This window comes from Manacus candei, unplaced genomic scaffold (genome assembly GCF_025592945.1).
Source record: "Manacus candei isolate 608988 ecotype Guabito, Panama unplaced genomic scaffold, ASM2559294v1 h1tg000020l, whole genome shotgun sequence".
NCBI classification, from domain to species: Eukaryota; Metazoa; Chordata; class Aves; order Passeriformes; family Pipridae; genus Manacus; species Manacus candei.
The window spans coordinates 3,322,280-3,340,221 of NW_026138068.1; the positions used below are offsets into that span (position 1 = coordinate 3,322,280).

The 17,942-nt window shown below is 43.7% G+C and overlaps 1 protein-coding gene across 8 annotated transcripts in view; it reads left to right on the forward strand.

Moving 5' to 3' along the window:
- The window catches only part of KDM2B (lysine demethylase 2B), a 116,554-nt gene that overhangs the window by 62,067 nt on the left and 36,545 nt on the right, over positions 1 to 17,942 (forward strand). For all 8 annotated transcript variants that reach the window (XM_051785802.1, XM_051785798.1, XM_051785799.1 and 5 more), the window contains 2 exons: positions 6,900 to 7,354; positions 14,791 to 14,877. In XM_051785802.1, the coding sequence (XP_051641762.1) occupies positions 6,900 to 7,354; positions 14,791 to 14,877 (542 nt within the window). The remainder of the gene's footprint in view (positions 1 to 6,899; positions 7,355 to 14,790; positions 14,878 to 17,942) is intronic.

A 17,942-nucleotide genomic window follows, 5' to 3' on the forward strand; every position in this document is an offset into this window, starting at 1 on the left:
ATTTGTTCCTTGGTTTCAGTAATGTTTGTGTTGAGATGATCTGCCAAACAGTTGAGGATTTACTGCCATGTTTGGCACAGTACCTCAGTAGCCAGAAATGTGTGTATTGCAAATGTGCTCTGGTGGGGTGGATATTTAGTCCTTTTATAGAGTGTCTCCTCTACAGAATGTTTTGTGGTCACTAAACCTGCCTTCTTTCTCTTTTCCTTGAACTCTACTGTAATTCTCTCTGGTGACTGACTTCTAGTTCTGCAGAATAACAAACCCTAGAAAACACCTACACAAATCTCCATGATCTATAACCCCAGTGCAGGGAGGTTGAAGAAACCTTTACAACAAGAGCTGAAAATGGACCAGAGCAGAGACAGATAGATGTGCCTGAAGCAGGAGGGCATTACCTTGGCACTGATGTGAGCTTTGCATCAATGTGTGACAATTCCAATTGTTGCCTTGCTGAACTGCCCTCTTTTTCCTCCCTTTGATGGAACAAGGCCGTGGGCCATGTTGCCTCCCCGCTTTTAAGCACAGAATAGCTGAAAATAGCACAAGCACCAGCTAAATCTTAACTGATATGTGTTAAATGTGGAGGAGGACTGAAGTATTTCTGTGCCTCCTGCTCCCTGAGGTGCCACTTGGAGTGAACCTGGCATGGTTGGCACTGCCCCGGGCACTGGGCAGAGGAGGGAAACGTTTACCTACGAGCACAATTCTTGGTAGAAGGGACTGAAGAAGTTACGGGCAGATGTCATCCTCCAGTGAGTTTTACTGACCAAGAATAACTCGAGGAAGCTTAATAGTCTGTGCAGATAGGCCAGGGAAATTTCTTGGGGTCACTGGGAAGTTGGGTGCTTCACATTTAACTCTGTGAGACCTTGCTCAAGAAGGGTTAGTTAAGCAGGAACTATGTGTGGAGAAATTTGGAGAATCACCAGTGTGAGTTCAGCCCAGCTCTGTAATTACTGATGATGGTTTGGTGATCCCCACGAAAGGTGCCTCAGTCCAGTCAGTAGCTGAGAGATATTCCAATCCTATAAAAGCTCACCTGGAACTATAGATATCCAGTGTCTAGAGGGAACAGGATTGTTTTGCATGACCAAAGAGTCCTGGTAAATCTCTGACACTGACATCCAGGGCCTTTCTCTCCAGGACAGACAGATGTATACTTTTGTTTTGTCAGAAACTTGGGGTTTTTTTATTTCTTGGCAGAATCTTAACCTTAAAATAATTACTTAACTGAGGGTTGTGACCAGATCTAATATATCTACTGGATCTTTCACTATGGCATTTGTCATATTCAAAGGAGTAAAGGTACATTATTTACCTTCACAAAGCTGCACTGCTTTGTTCTGCATGAGTAATACTGTTTCCAATACCTGCTTTTCTTTTAACTGGTCTGTGTCCAGGCTCTTGACTCAAATAAATCTCTATGAACTGTAATTCTTGAGTTAAACTGGTTTGTTCTGTGGTGTGTGTATCTTAATATTCACCTGCTGAGGGATAGGATATCCAAATGAGGTCAGTGTTCCAAACCCTGCCTCTTTGTTTTTAAACTTTTCTTCAGAGCTGTTAAGGTCCTTAAATTGTCTCTTCCTTAGGGACTTCTCTATCTGCAAGCAATTTCTTGATTTCCCCTGAGGAAGTATCCCTTGACGAAGAATTTCCCATTATTCTCCTTAAAGAGTAATGAAGCAATGTACTTAACTTCCCTCAAACCCCTCTGTAGATTTAATTGTCTTCTGTCCCTCTTGCTTTAAGAAAAAAATTCTTCACAGCCTTGTGTTCATTTTCAGAAATTTCTCTTGATGATCCTCATGTTTCTCCTACTTCGTAAAAATAATTTCCTTGACATAATTTGTTCTAAATGTCCACTTTCTACCTTTCCTTTTGGGTGCTAGAACTGGCTATTTTTCGCCCTTGAGTTGTGCTGCTTCCTCTTCTCATGTATCTTCTGGTGCCCTGGTTGTGGTGGCTCTCAGAAGCTGAGCAGCCGATTGTGAGTTGAGGAGGGCATCGACCAGACAGACTGCAGGGTGCTGCCCGTGGTCCCTGGGATTCACTGGGGACTAGTTTGCATAGAATTGGTAGAGATTCTGTTCTCCTGCTTATAAAAAAAAATCACTATGTTGTTAAAGAACATCTTTGGAGAACACAGAAAACTGAGTTCATCAGCAGCTGTGTTGTAAGGATATCTTTAGACCTTTCCTACTGTGTTTTTATTACAGACTATTTATTTGCTTTGACGTGAAGGTTGGTGGATTCAGAGTGACTCTTTCAATTCGTTGCCTACTCATGAAAATGTGTTGCTGTGACTGTGCTCTGATACCTCTGTCCCGATATTTGTATGCTGCTGTAGCAATTTATATTGCTCGCTGTATTTCTGTTTTCTAAATGTCTCCACTCACAAAACTTCAGACAGGAAAAAAAACCACCTCTGTGGAGGCAGGGCTGAAACCCTGAGTCTTCCCACTCCCTAAATAGAAATGTAAGTCCAACTCTAAATGAGCTGGAGGACAATGGCTGTGGCTTCCTTCCCCATTCTCCAGGCCCAGGATGAATTTTCAGGCCGTGTCCTCCTAGTTAGTGTGTGAGGCTGTTCTTTTTCAGATCTCTCCCAGAAGGGCAAACACTCAGGGGAATGACGACATGACAGCAATCACAGGCTGCTGCAAAAGCACACCATCTCCTTCTCTTTTTTCTTTTCCTTGTCCCTCTCAACGGTGACATTTGTCCTGCCAGCTGAAATCAGAAGGGACCCTATTTGGGTTTTGAACATGCGCTGTTTCAGGGTGGATATGTCTTCATTATTTTTACTCTTATCATGAATGAGTCTGTGCTGGATGTTTTCAACCACAATTGACCTTCAGTGAGATACAGATCTTGAGAGTGAGCTGACAAAGAGTAATTGGGAGAAGATCCTGGGCTATCAGAGACATGATTTCTCTGTAGCCTGCAGCTTTTAAGATTCCCATTGCTAAAATTTTAACAGGGTGCCTCTAACTGTATATTAAGCCTGATGGATATAGAAAATATGCCCTCTGGCACAGTGAAGGAGCCATGTCTTTTTTTTTTTTCCCCTTCCTCTTCTCAGGGGATAGAATAGATTTACTTATGATAGACAGGTACTAGAGTACATTGAGTGATTCCTGTGTGGGGTGCTCCATGCAGTGATACATTTCCAGCATGCTCAGGGATTTTTCTGCTAATGAAAATGTCATTGCTGTCTTTAATGGACTGATAGCAACTGCTGCTCCCAAGTCACAGTGTCAGGGATTGGAGCTGGGAATGGCAGGGTAGATGTTACACACTGGACTGTTCTAAAGAGTTTAGAAAGATTTCATAATTATACCTCACCCCCATCCCTTTCTTTCAGGTTCTGTAATACAGCAAGTTATTGTCCAGCAAGGAAAGGAACTGTGTATAATTATTCTTCTTGTACAAGTGGATAACTGTGGGGAAAGTTAAATGATTTGCCCAGAACCACAGGGAAGTGAACTGCTATAGAAAAAAAAGGTATTTCTAACTCTCTGTCCTGTGGTCAAGCCTGTGCTGCTCCTCCTATTCACTGAGCCAGATCACTGACTGGTTTGTATGAGCAGGTTTTATTTGCTTTGAGATGAAGGAGGTGAAGGTCTTTTTGCACTAAGTTATGTGGGAGCCCAGGCTGGATAACCCCTTGGAAAGTGGGGTTCTGAACTGGCACTGGCTGGTGCATTTACTCAGAAGAAGAAACCACAGCTGAGCTTCACAGGAGCTGTTTTCCACAGAGAGACTTTATAAACCAAAAACCTCCAAGTCAGTGGAACCCTGGTAATACAGTGCTTAAAATACACTTCTCAACTAAGTAAATGCAGATTATGCTTATGCAGGGCCCCAGCTCACAGCACAGTAACTCTGTCAGACAGTGTTTTCATTGAAATGAATAAATAAAAATCGTGGCATGTTACATTACAACAAAACACTTGAAAACACAAAATTGAATCTCCCTCACCTTGAAGTTCTCCTTCCATTATTGATTCCCTTGGTGCTTTTTTTTTTTTTTTTAGATTAGCAGCAGTAGCAGACAGTTGTGCTTTGAAAGCAGCCTGCTCTTAATCTGCTGGTGCACCAGCACTGTAATCCCCTGGTGCTCCAGAATAGCCTGGTACACTCCAGGTTAACAGCCAGCCCTGTCCCCAGAGGTGAAATCAGCCAAGGCATCAGGTAGGTGCCAGGCTGGCAGAGAGCAGGGCCCTGGTTCGTCCAGAGGATGGACTGGAGTGGTTTGTGTCCATCCCCAGGTGTAGCGGCGCAGCAGGGCTGCCTGGCGCAGACAGCCGGTGGCAGGGAAGCGGTGGCAGCTGGCAGAACGGAATTGCAGGCCCCCCTCCGTGGGCTTGTTTCTCATGGGAATAGGCCCCCAGTACGCCGTGGTGTTCCCTCCTCTCCTGCCTTTTGTTTCCACAGATTAGAGCAAGAGACAAAAAGTGGAGATCGCTCTTGAAAGCTGTTTTCTGGTAGCACCAGAGCATTGCTTGGAGTAAATTATTCACACCTCCACAACGTGATCTCCCTCGCTTTCTTAAGGCCTTATTTATGCTTGTGATTTGCCCCAGTTACAGCTATTAGTTCCTGTTCAGCAGACCCACAGCACAGGAGAACAGAAACATGATTTTCTTTGTGCAGATTTATACCAATTTCTGTTAATGACACTGTCCTGGTAGCAGAGGGATGTGTTATCTGCTTTCACCCTCTCCTGTTTGATGCCAGATCATGGCATTTTCTCCCATCTAGGCTGGGCTTTGTGCTTCACTCAGTTGTAAAACAGCTCACCAAGGCTGTGTGGCTTAGAGAAGGGGCTCCAGCCCTGGATCCGAGAGCCTGGATTCTGATTCCTGGTTTTTCCCTAGATTTGATGTGTGACAATGAGCAAATCGTGCTTTCTCCCAAGCATCTGTTTCCTCAGTTGTAAAATGGGAGAATGACATAAGCTGATTATGTCGCCTTTGAGGTGGGTCTGTGTGCTTGCTACTGTGGACAAAGGAAAAAACAGTGTGAAATAAAAGTTGGATAACAGAGTGGGTTTTAAATGTTCTGGTTAAGATATTTTCTAATCCTGTTTATTTTTCTAAGAGAAGCATGGGGGTGTATTAGCACAGAGCAGAGAGGAGGAGCTGCTTTGGAGTGTTGATGCCACCACCTCACACAAAATAATCTGTTCTGTACTTCATGAGGAGGCTTTTTTGGAGGGTTCCAGGGAGCAAGTTCCTCTCCCCTGTGGATGGAACTGGATTTGGCTGCAATCAGCCTTGCTGGTCTTTTCTGTGACTGCCATTTCAGCTTAAACTTGCCTTTCAGGAGTCATTTTACGGCTGTTTTGGTTTTGAGGAAAATGCAAATGTTGCCAAAGGAGTGGACTGGACAGAGATGCTGGATTTTTGCAGCCCTGAGAATGCAAAGTGGCCAACTCGGATCTCTGGGGCAGTAACACACAGAGCTGACCTGGCCTTGCAGGGTCTTTATTTGCAACTGCAGAGCTGAGCAGCCAGGCAGGCTGGGCAAACTCCCCTCAGACACCCTGCCACTGCCTGTTGCATCCCTGGTACCCAGCTGACAAATAATATGTATATTTTGTAACATGATGGTACAAACTCTGCACGAGACAAGGAGTTCTCTGTGATCAGAGAACTTCCAGCTTGGAGCTGGGCTCCAGCATTTGTTTTGAACCTCCCTGTTAAACAACCGGATGCTGAGCTTTTTCGTTAATGTCCAGTTAATCCTTCCTTAAGCATGATTCACATTGCCCTAATCCAAAGCTACTGCACTGCAGAGCGTGGAAGCTGTGAAAGGAACTTTTCATTAATTGTTCGCTCACTCTTTCTGTGTGACTTCTGTTTCCTTCGCAGTGTTTTTGTTTGCAGCTCGATCTCGTACCCATTTCAGCCAGTAATAAAATTCACATTGACTTAACTGGGTGTTGCCAGTGTTAACTGTATTTTCCACAGAAATTCCTGCTGTTGCTAGCCTGCATTCAGTGTTGTTCACTTAGTGGAGGAAATTGTGCCTAATAAATAAGAAAAGATGTGTGCTTGAGGGAACCGTGGCCACTGATTTCTTACATTGCTTTCACTGCTTGATTACACAGAGTTGGGTAACAATTGGGATTCTTAGGGGGAAATTAAGATTAATAGTACTTTAGACTCAGAAACTTGCCTTTAAATTTTTCTGAGAAGTACCTACAATGTATCAGGGATGGCATTAAGAAAACCAGTGGCATGTAATTGTGACAGTCTGAGTGTGTTTTGTCTTGTTGTCTGTAAAATAAGCGCAATTGAAATCCTGTCTCAGAAGAGCAATGAGTATTCATGCACTAACAACTGGGGGTTCTTGTTTTATCAACAGTTAGTTGCTTGCAGAGAGGAAAAGTATTGAGGAGTTGATTTTGTGCTGTGCAGGGTTCCTGGAAGAATGATGATGTACAGCATTTTAACGTGCTTTCTCCCATCATTTCCCCCTCCTCCTTCTGTGCTCACTCTCCTCTTAAAGCTGCAAAGCTGCCGAATCTGGTCTCTTTCGGATTTGTGGGAAAATTAATTGTGTGTGACTTAAGAGCTCTGCCTACTCTTAATTGAAGGCATAGAGGACTGAAGCTTTGAAGAAAGCATAATTTTTCCCTAAATGTTTCCCAGTCATTTGAACTGAGTAGATGTTAATGAAAACCAGCATTAAAACAGACAAACAAACACCCCCCCCCAAGAAAAAAAAATAAAAATCAGCTGAATAAAGCCCATTCCTGTCACATACTCACTAGACCATTCTCCAGTACCCTTTGAAATAGGCAGCACCTGGCCCCAGTGGTACAGAAGTGTTTCAGCTGCGAGTTACAGTGGGTAAAAACTCAGCATTCTTTTTCTAACTTTCAGATGCAAAAAGAAAACGCAGCACAGACAGCTATTCATCAGATTCGTGGTTAGACATGGATGAAGAATCTTGTGATGCCCATCTCCAGGAGGAGAAGGATGACAGCTTGGATAAGAACTCCAAATCCTTGGTGGATGGCTCCTCCTCACCCAACAGCACACACTCAGAAGGGAAGGAGGCTGCAGGAAGGAAACAAAAAGCCACAGTAATGAGGTACCTAAAAAGAACTTTGTCCAACGAGTCAGATGACAGCGTAAAATCAACGACCCCCACGGACTATCCCAAAACACCCACGGGGTCTCCAGCTACAGAAGTTTCAACCAAATGGACTCACCTCACAGAATTTGAACTGAAGGGTTTAAAAGCCCTGGTGGAAAAGCTTGAATCTCTCCCAGAGAACAAGAAGTGTGTTCCAGAAGGCATCGAAGACCCGCAGGCTCTCCTAGAGGACATGAAGGTGGGTGTCATGGCTTGCTGAGCCACACAAACTGTATTCTGCGGGCACAGGACTCAGCAGGAGAGCAGAAAGCAAAGTTCTGCCTCAGAGGGGTGGCAGCTGGTGCATGGTGACCAGCTCCTGTCAGGCTGCTGTGCCACAGAGAGGGAGATCATCCCTCTACCCAAAGCCATCTCTGCTCCGGGAGGTGGCTGTTTGCAGCCTGATTGAAGTGACAGGCCCTTCTGACTGTCAGAGCAGTGGCCAGAAGTTTAAATCCTCTCATAGTTCAGCACTTGTTACGTCCCATGTGTAAATACTATACTTCAAAAAGTCTGTTTATCATTATAGTTATAATCTGCCCCTTTTGGTCTACCGTCTTCCTGGCTTACACCTCGTTAGCTGACACATGCAAAATGTAAATACTGGATTGCAGTTCAGAAGATAGATTGTCTAACACTCCCTGTTGCTTTTTTTTACTTTCACCTTTTTCATTTTCCTTTCCTCCATTGCCCTCTATAGGTTGATAATTATTCTCCACTGGTACAATATACAGCTTTTGGAGATGGTGTGAGGAGGGAGTGTTCACTAGTGCCACAACTTCTCTTTATATTTTTAGTCTGTGTACAGTAGGGGTCTTCAGCTACATATTTTCTGTACAAAAATGCTCTGTAAGACACAATCTGAGGGGGAAAATACACGTTTATGTGGTAAATGGGGAGCCTGTACTTTTTTAGTGCAAGTAGTGTAACAGCTGCTTAGAAGGGCTCAAAGCCAGTTAGAGAAGGCTGAACATGTGCAGTGAAACCATATTCCATGATCTTGGAGCTTGGAAGTGTGATACACGGCACTCGTTTTGGGAAGCCACAAGAGCTCAGAAATTATCTTCTTGTCAAATCAGCCACTTTGTACATGAAAGTGGACACGTGCTCAAAGTTGTGGCTGTGGATTCACTGGCTTGCTTTGGGATCAGTCATTTTCCTACAGGAAATCAAAAGGAAGCTTCAAGACCAGGAGTTGAGTTTGTGGTGAAGCAGAATGGTAGTGCTGCTTCTCCAAGCTAAATGCACAGACCAATTTTCATTTAAAAATAAGTGAAATCCAGGGAGGGATGCAACACATAATAACTGCTGCAGATGTTCAGTGTGCTCATGCTCCCTCTTTTGATGACATACTCCAGTGTGCTGAGACATCTTCCTAGAGCACGGCAAGGTACCATATGGGAATCTGGTTTAAAGCTCAGTGTGGGAGTATCTGTTTTCTTACTCCTCTCCAGAGCAGTGGATTCACTGACTACAGAAAGAGAGAACTGCAAATGGACATTTAAAAAAAAGGCCCACATCACCTTTTAGGTGATACTGTGCTTTAACTGGTATGAAGTGGGCACCTGCCAGTTTATTGTGTGCATCTTGCAGAGTTACAACCTTGATGTTCCATATCCTTTGATAACTTCCTGCTTCTAAACTTTCTCCCCTTGCCAGCACACACTGTAACCATCAGGATGTATCCCAACATCTGGATATTGATGGTTCCCTGCTGGTTAAAGAGCCCATGACCACATCTAAACACCGTGGATGCTGCAAAATTGTTTTCCCTGGAATCACCTCTGTATGTTTGGCGAGTCTGTGACAGATTAGTCAGAGCAAGACCTTTTTAAAACCTAATTAACTCAAACATCTTCTTGAACAGTGTCTAAAGAACAGTTAAAGAATTTTCCTAGCCATCTTTTTTACAATATTGACCCACATTTAAGTCAGCCCTCAGTTTTCAGAGTGAGAGTTAGTACAGCATAGTAAATTCATTAAAGCCCATATATTCTGCTTCCTCCATTACTCCCTACGGGTGCACAATCCACTTCCCAGGTGCTCTGAAGGAATTGGAGCAGTTGTACTCAGGTCAGGGATTGCTTGAATACATTTCCTCTCAGGTCCGAAGGGGAGTCCAGCGTTCCAGCACAGGCCTTCTCTTTGCTCCTCAGCAAATTGTCTGAGGCAGCCACTGACAAGGTGTGTCCCATTCCCATCTACTTCTGGGACAACAAGTCACTCCTTTCCACTACTGTGTTCACTGACATGGTAGAGATCAGCATAGTGGAGCCAAAGCATCCAATCTCCTTGGAGCAGGAAATTTGTTTTATTGAGTTTATTTGCTTTCAAAAAAAATAACCAGACCCATGTGTGTCAGTGTATGTTTAGAGCTTCCACCTTCAAAGGATGGAGGAGCTGCCAAGTGACAGATTTGAGCCCCTGAGCATACATCCAGCATAATGGTCCTTGCAGGATTCTCATGTTCCTTGGTGTAAGGATGCAGCTGTTCAGTATTTCATTCCATCCTTGCTCTTCCGTGTGTGTCAGGTACATCCCTCTGTTCAGCCCCTGAGCTGAACACAGGGAATGTTCCCTTGGGGTTCCCAGGAATCCTCATCCTGTGGTAATGGATGAGCTGCTGTTATCACAGGGAGGGAACTAGGGTGCAAAGAGATTAGGATAAAAGCGACCATAATTTTGGCTACTGGCTTTTTTGCCACAGATGGGATTTTCAGAAAAGTGAGTGTTATTTAACAATGATTTACCTGCAAAAGATGAGGGTAATTATAGTGAAACTGTAATTGCTTAACGTTTCTGCAGAGAAGTTCTGATCTTTAGCATCCACATCCCAAGCCAGGAGTGAGGAAGAGCAGGAACACACAATTCATGACTGCCCGTGGAAACTTGATTTAAAAGATTTTGCCCTGTGCCACAGAGAGACATAATGGCAGAGGAAGAAATACAGTCCATTTTTCCAGAATGGTATTTATCTCCTTGACCACTGAATCATGTTCCCTCTTACTTTGCTACTAGTTTTCCAAGCTGTACAGATAATAACGAGGGGGTTTTGCTGATAGCATCAGCAGTGGAGTGAGCAAAAGCCTGGCCCCTTTACCTCACCCTGATGAATAGCCAGAGCATCAGTCATCTGTGGGACTGAATGGAGGTAGGAATCCTGCAGAGGCTGTGCAGATGATCCATGCTGGGGCTGTATTTGGCTTTACTCACAAGGTTTATTTCATGGGCAACCCAACTTTTGGGCATGCGATGTATTAATAATGCATCCTATTAAAAGTACCCTTTTAGTGCACCCATTTGAGAGTTATTTTTAACAAATACATAGCAAGAACATGCTCTGACAAAGTCTGAAAGCTCTTGGTCTGCTTGGAAAGTCTTAAACAAGTTTCTTCCTGAAGAAAATAAATCTGTGTTTATTGTAGCACTTTTATTTCTTAATGAAATACACTCTGGAACTTTTCTGTATGACATTCAAGTCTGTCTTTGTGCTTCAGGAAGATAATTAATGTTTTCAGAAAACAGGATATGGGTAGTTAAACTGGAGAAAGGAAACCATTTTATTCAGTGATGTGAAGTTTCACAGAACTAATCGGGGTAGCTCACAAAGAATCCATGCTTTGCCAGCTGAGCCAGAATATAGTAGAGGATGGGTGACTGGATTACTGCTCTTAGTGGTAAATACAACTACAGCTATTTAATGTCAAGTAGGTGAGACTTTTTGCAGTAAAGTAATTTATTTTCCTTATGAGAAGGGAGACTGAAAACTAAACTAAGCCTGTGTAAATTCCTTGCACATCATCTGAGCTCCAAACTAACTGCAGCTGTCTGGTGGGGACACAGCAATCCAGAAGTGCCAACTGCTGCCTCTGCAGATTGAGGACCCATTTATCACCGTGATCGATGGAGTGCAGCAGCACCAGGGAGGCTTCTGGGCAGAGTGTAACAGCCTGACTTGGGGAGCAGGTCAGTCCTTCCCTGAGCTCAAACGAGGAGTTAAATCCCTGCTGGCACTGCATCGCCTGAGTCCTGCATTAAGCACCACAGGAGCTTCTCAGAGGCCTCCACAGAGATTCCCAAAGCAGCGTTCACTCCATGGCAGATGCATCTGAGCCATCGGCTGAGGAGGTGCCACACACTATCCAAGTGTCTGTGGAATCACTGTGTGAGCAGGAATGTGAGGGGAAAGGGCTGGACAGATGAAGATTCCCTCCCTGGGAGTGCTCAGCTGGCCCCTCTGCAGAAGGACAGAGGGCATGGCACTGCAGTTGTGGGCAGGGGGAGCAGCCAGAAGTCACTACTGCCGTTGTCCTCACATCCTTGTTGGTGCTGATACTGTTGGAGGCACATGCAGCCTCAGTCACACCTTGTTTGCCAAATATACATGCCCTGAAATGAAGTAGTGCAACAACTCCAGCTCTCAAATTAAAAATTAAATCTCAGCCGACCTGTTAGAAAAGTACCTACTGAGATACTTTTGAGTAGGATGAGAAAGAGAGGCAGGAAAAAAAGTCACTGAGAGGTAATTGTACTTACATGGTGGCCTGGGGGATTGGAGGAGTTTCATCATGTGGCTTCTCCACTTCATATTTAGCTACCAGCCAGTATTTCAGTGTATCAAAGATGCAGCTGGGGTGGGCTCATGCATGGAGAAGAGAATGGAGAGGTAACCATCGTACTCCTTGGTGTAGTTTGCACCCCACATCACAGGGCAGGTAGGGCTGAGCAGACCTTTGATCGTGGCAGTGTGCAGCCCACACTAAACACACTGCCAGGGATCCTTGCCCATGTGCAGCCTCTGATTTCCACACACAACGTTTCTGTGTGTTGCCAGCAGGATGGGAATTCCTTTGTGCTGTTGGGGCACAGGATTGTGAGATCTGCCTCCTCATAATGCCACAGACCTTCCCCACTTCAAAGCAAAAACGCTGCCCTTCTCCAGAAGGGCCTGTGCAAGTCCATTAGGGCAGAAGAAACTCAGTTTGAAGAACAGAGTTTGTCAAATATCCGCAACTCCTTGGCAGCAGGAGAAGATTCTTGTGCAAGACAGATGATATCTACTGAAATATGTTCTTACTTTTTCTTGCCAAGAAATCTTACCCCCTTTCTCATCCTGATGACAGGAAAAAAAACTCCCTCTACTGAATGCATTTCAGGGGAGTCGTTCCTTGCTGTGCTTTTGAAATTAATGGCTAAGCTGAATTCTTACATAGTTAATCAGCTTCTTTCCTCCATACCTGCTGTTGTCACCACAGCCCTCAAGTGTAATGAATGGGGCCGCCGTGTGCTGGAGGAGCATCATGTTGTTTCTCTAACTGGAGCCCCATGGCTTTTCTTTATCTTCTTTTTTCCCCCTTATTTTTAAGCAGGTGAACAAAAATCTGCCTCCTCCAGCCTGTTGTGCTCTGACACTTGACGCTCCAGTCAGTGCAACTGTGGCTCTGCTGCGCAGACAGCCGTTGTTTTCAGCTGCCTGAGATGATAAGCTGCCATAGTTTTACATTTCTCCTTGGATAATATTTTCACGTGATACATATGATAACAAGAAACCTTCATTACCTTGCCAAGTTCTTGGAATATACTCTGCTTTCTATTGAACTCCGAGTCTCTGACAGTCGTTAGTGGAAACGTTAAGGTTTTCTGTCTTACAGGCTTTCAAATCTAAGAGTAGCAAAATCAAAAGGGAATTAATTTGTCCTTTGTTTATATGGCTCTCAAGCGCTGCCTTGTTCTGGAGATTTTTTGGTTTTGCAATGAGATTACAAAATCCTCTCTGTTTTTAGGATGGAAAACTAACTTTCAGAATGTGGTCACAGTTCAGTTAATGCAGTGATCCCTCTCAAAATAAAATGGACATGAGCAAAGAGCTGCTCACTTAACCCCCAAGAGTTAATATGCCAATGATTAGTCCACAGGTGAGATTTGGTGGGTGTGGCACCGGAGGAGCACAGGGCTGCAGGTGCAACACAGACTCTGCATCACAATCAGGGTGGGGCAAGCTGGGTTTTACTCCTGACCTTTGCAAACCCCTGAGTGCAGCCCCAGCACCAGGCTGATAACCTGGCCTTGTTCTGGTATTGCTTATTTTGGTCACTGGTGCTGCTTTCGGCCTAAGCAGTGCCCAGAGCAGCCTCGCTGGTGTGATGTGTCTGAGGGAGCAGTGCTGTGCTGGTGCTGTGCTGTTCATTAGTAACACAGCTCTCGTTTAAGCACAGGCTGGGGAATTGGGCTGAGTGTGACAGGTTGTCTGAGCTCCAGGGAGAAAGCCAGCCCCAGGGACACTCATCCAAAGGCAGGCTCTTGGGGACTGGAACATGCCATCGTACCCTGGGCTTTAGTTGGATGATTACAGATGAATTCAAGTGCACTTCCTATTAAAACAATTACTGTATTTTAAGCTCTTTTTGTATAGTGTGTGAAATTTCTAATTACTAGAGCTCTGCACTGGGGACTGACAGAGCCTGGTGCCTGTTGTTGGCTAATTAAGCTTTTTTCATATACTTGGGAGCAGCACCATTGAACTTCATTGGGGTTATCTCCTAAATATTCTGTTGAGGCAATTTCCAACCTGCAGTTCTTGTTTGTTCTACTGAGCATTTTTTTCTTTTGCCTTTAACCTGTTAGTGCTGATTTGGGCTCCAGTTTTCAGCAGCACAGCAGAATCCTCCTTCCGACTCGTTTTTTGTTTTCTTTTCTTCTTTTTTCAGCCACCAGATGAAGAGCTTTGCAGTTAAGTTAGTGAGCACGTAGGGAGTCATGGGAAGTGAGCATGGACTGTTCCCAGCTGCACAACTGAGTACACTTAAACAGAGTGTTTTACCACCTCTGTGTTGAGTTACTGGTCATGGGAGTGATTCACAGTGGGAGCTGTGTCAGCCAGTGCAGCCCACTCACGAGATTTCTAGAACAGTGCAGCAAAGCAAAAGGGTTTGGTGGGGGTGGAAGGGAGGGCAGACCAATCTTTTTTCCCTTAATACTGCACTGTCTGGAGTCAGATCCTTTCCTAGTGAACACTCAGGAACCTAAATGCCTCACCTGATCACATAAAGGGAACTGGATTCCAGCAGCTCTGGCCTGCCTGTCAGTGGGGAAGGAAGGGCTGTGGGAATGAGAGTGCTCTTGGATTGTCACGTGCAAAAAGATGAAAGGTTACAGACACACTTGTATATCCTGGCTTACCTGAATGTTCAGGCATCTGAGGATTGCTCTAAACTACACACTTGATGTCCTGTGACTGCTGAAATAACAGTGGCAGAGCTTTGGTGATTCTCGGGCCTTTTATAGACTTGGTCGGGAGAGAAGGTGTCAGTCATGGGCTTGGTTGGGATTTAGTGAGCTGGAGTTTAAAGAGAGAGGTGATAGTAGTAAGACACTGGTCTTGGATGCACCAGTGTTAAAGAAGTCTGTAACATCTGAGGTGTTGATGGATGATTTTGACGCCTGTTTTGCAAGAAGTTTCACATCTTGGATGTTAACGACAGGTGCGAGAGTTTCAGTGTGAGTTGGAAGTTTGGAAGCAAAAGTCACTTGCAGAGATCTTCTCAGTCTGTCATCAGAGCAGTGTGTTGTCCTCTGTAGGTCTCTGCACTCTCCAGTTGTTTCTCTGGTTAATAAAGGCCTTTTCATTTGCAACAGAATATACTGAAGGAACATGCTGATGATGACCAAAATCTTGCCATTTCGGGTGTCCCTGTGGTCAGCTGGCCCAAGAAGACCCCAAAGGTAATGAGATACAATTACTTACTAATTATTGTTGTGGTCTGGTGTTTATTGATCTATAATCTGACAAAGTGCTGTCTATGATCCATTGGCAGTTTCTAGCATTTTTAACAAAAAATGTTATTTTTTAATGGGTTTATGATTAGGTCTTGAAGCAGAACAAGAAAGTGCCTCAGCAGGGAGAAATCATTAGAGTTTCCATTTAAAAAGGATTTGTTTGGGCCTTACTTTGATCATTGGTCATTTACTAGTTATGGTGAAATCTAAAAATGTGGATGCATTTTGTGTAAAATTAAATGGTGTGTAAATGCTACAAACCAGTCATTTAGTGAACAGTTTCTTCTGAATGAGAGGATGGTTTTTCCCTTACACTATGAGACTTCCTGAATTCTCTGTACAATGTGCCACTGTAACTTTGAAGGATTGTTTTCTGTCCTTATATCTTAATTTTTCCTCCTGTATATCAGAGTAATTATTTTCACTTTGCAGGACAACGGTGAGGTTTGCTTTGTTAGTGCTTATAAAGAATTTGAAATAATTGACTAAAGAATAATGTCAAAAGGCTGAATGTTATTTATAACAGTGGTATGTTTACCACACTCCAGTTATTCAGCATGCTGTAAAAGCAGCTTTGCTTATTTAGAAGATGTCTCATCGCTTCTATTTTTGCGTTCATTTTTCACTGAATTAGTTTTATAATCCATTATTTCTTTAGAAATGCTGAAAGGGTCGGTCAGCTTAAATCAGGCTTCAAAGTGAAAATCTGTTGTTGTTTTCATTGCAGATACCTTTCAAATAATTATCAGGGGAAATAATTTGCTCAGTTCTCGCTTTCTGTGCTGGTGCACTTCTCCTGGCTTTGCATCTAATCCACATGTAGCCACGAGAATTTGCTGTTTTCAGATGGGAAGTGGGAGACCATAAACATGCAACTGCCAGAGGAGAGTGGGGCAGGATGAGCACATCATGTTCCTTCTTGGTTTCTTTTTGGGTTTTAGCTCAGCACATTTCAGATAACTTGTATCTTGTTAAAGACATATTTCCCGTTTAGCCTTTAATAAATCCATGGGAACATGCTCTGTGTTTAAAAATTTTATTTGTTTAGAAACAGCAGTGGAGAACCTTGAGAAACAGGTGTGGAATTCTCCACTCCACTGTTTTGATGGCTGCTGTTCATTCCTCAGTCAGTATATCTAGGCATTGAATAAAGCAAAATTTCTGTGACCAGAGGAAAGGTTATTTTATAATAAAACAAGAAACAACTGACTTTCTTTTGAGCTTGTGATGGAAGGGAGGATCTTGGTGCTTTGAGGCTTTTATAAGCTTTGGCATTTGCTAATGTTCTTGTTCATTTTATTTTGGAATCCTTGATAAATGCTTCATTTATTCTATTTTATTTCTGTGTACTGGCAACATAACTGCAACTGTAAAAGATTTGTAATTTTTGTGACTTAAAACTTATCCCTCTTTGCAAAATCCCGCTTGCTGGCTGCAAGGGGTTTTTTAACTTTGGCCTTTCTGAAAGCAGAAGCTTCTAGAAGGCATCATTTCCAGTGCCAAGACAATGACAAACAAACACATCAGTTAATAACAAATGAGAGGAAAACTTTCACAGAAAGTCAAGCTTTAGGTTGAAGTTTGGAAATAAAAAAAAAAATAGAAGAAATCCTTTCACCATTCTCTTCATATTTTCTTTGCTTGGTCTGTGATCAGTTCATGTTATGTCTTACATTTTGGTTGAGAGGTACACGTGCAGATAGGGCTGGTGTTATCAAAGAGGAATTTGTTGTTGTGCTTCTAATTGGCAAATGTCCTTGTCATCTTCCATGTTGCAGCTATTTCCTTCCCTGGGAACAGAGGCCAAGTGAACAGGCTGGGAAAAGATGTCTTAGAGTTGAGCCTTTGAGTCCCAAATTAAAATCTGTGGGCAAGACAATGTAGGGGAGATTTGTCTAAAAGCAGTGTTAGTAGTTAAGCTTGGTTATTTCTCCTTTGTTCCCTGTAAGCCCTGATAATTAAATTGAAGATTTTACAGAGAAGAAAAACCCATAGGGAGGGGGAAACTCCCTTGAAAAGTGAATTGTAGCTGGTGGAGCAAGTCTCCATGGCCAGAAGATTCCACAAGCACAAGGCAGGGGAGTAAAACCTACCAGTAATTTTGCTTTCTGCAGTCTTTTGTAGTTTATAGGAGAAATGGCAGATACTTCACAGTGCCTTCCCTGAGATCCTTGTGTTCAAAGGGAGCAGAGATCCAACACAGCACAGTACCAGCTCCTGTGGGGCTTCCAGGGAGAGGGCGATTGTCTGATTCCAAGATAAAGAAAAAGAAGGGAACTGAAATCCAGAAAGAAGAGGCAATAAAGGGAAAACATGGTTCTTGCTTTTGCCTAAGAGAAGGCTCCAGAAGAGATTTAGAAAGACAAGAGCAGCAGATGGAGAAGGAAGAATAAAGCCAGCATTAAATGCCAAAACATTTCAAAGAAAATGGAAATGACTGTAAAGAAAGGAGGGGAAGAGACTAGAAATGGTGAGAGAGCAGGATTAGGAGAGAGACAAGTACTGAGAAAAGCAGAGGGAGAGAACTCTGACTGAAGCCAAAGATCCCTGGAACAGGGACAGGGAGTGACTATGTGAATAACCCAAGTTGTGGAAGGGTGAGCTTAGTTATGTTGACTTGCTTTTGAAAGAACGTGCCTTTGATAGTCTGAATGATTTTTGAAGCAGCAAATAATATTTCCCTTTAAAGCTGAGTTACAGTTTCTGTAACATGTTGTTCGTGTGATGTGCCAGCAGCAGGCACAGCTCTGTGCTAGAGAACAGCTGCTTGAAGCCTGGGACATGCTGGGTTTAAGGAAGAAATGTGTCCATTCACCTCAAATCCCACTGCACAGAGGATAAGGTGTAACAGGCAGGACATTTAACTCAGGACAGGGAAGGCCCATCTGTGTGCTGTGGCCCCACTGTGCTGCCTCACTCCTGCACACCTTTTCCAAAGGCATTTAGGGCTGTGGTTATCCTGCAGTGCCCTGACAAAGGAAATTACTCACTGGGAAAAGAAACAGAAGTAA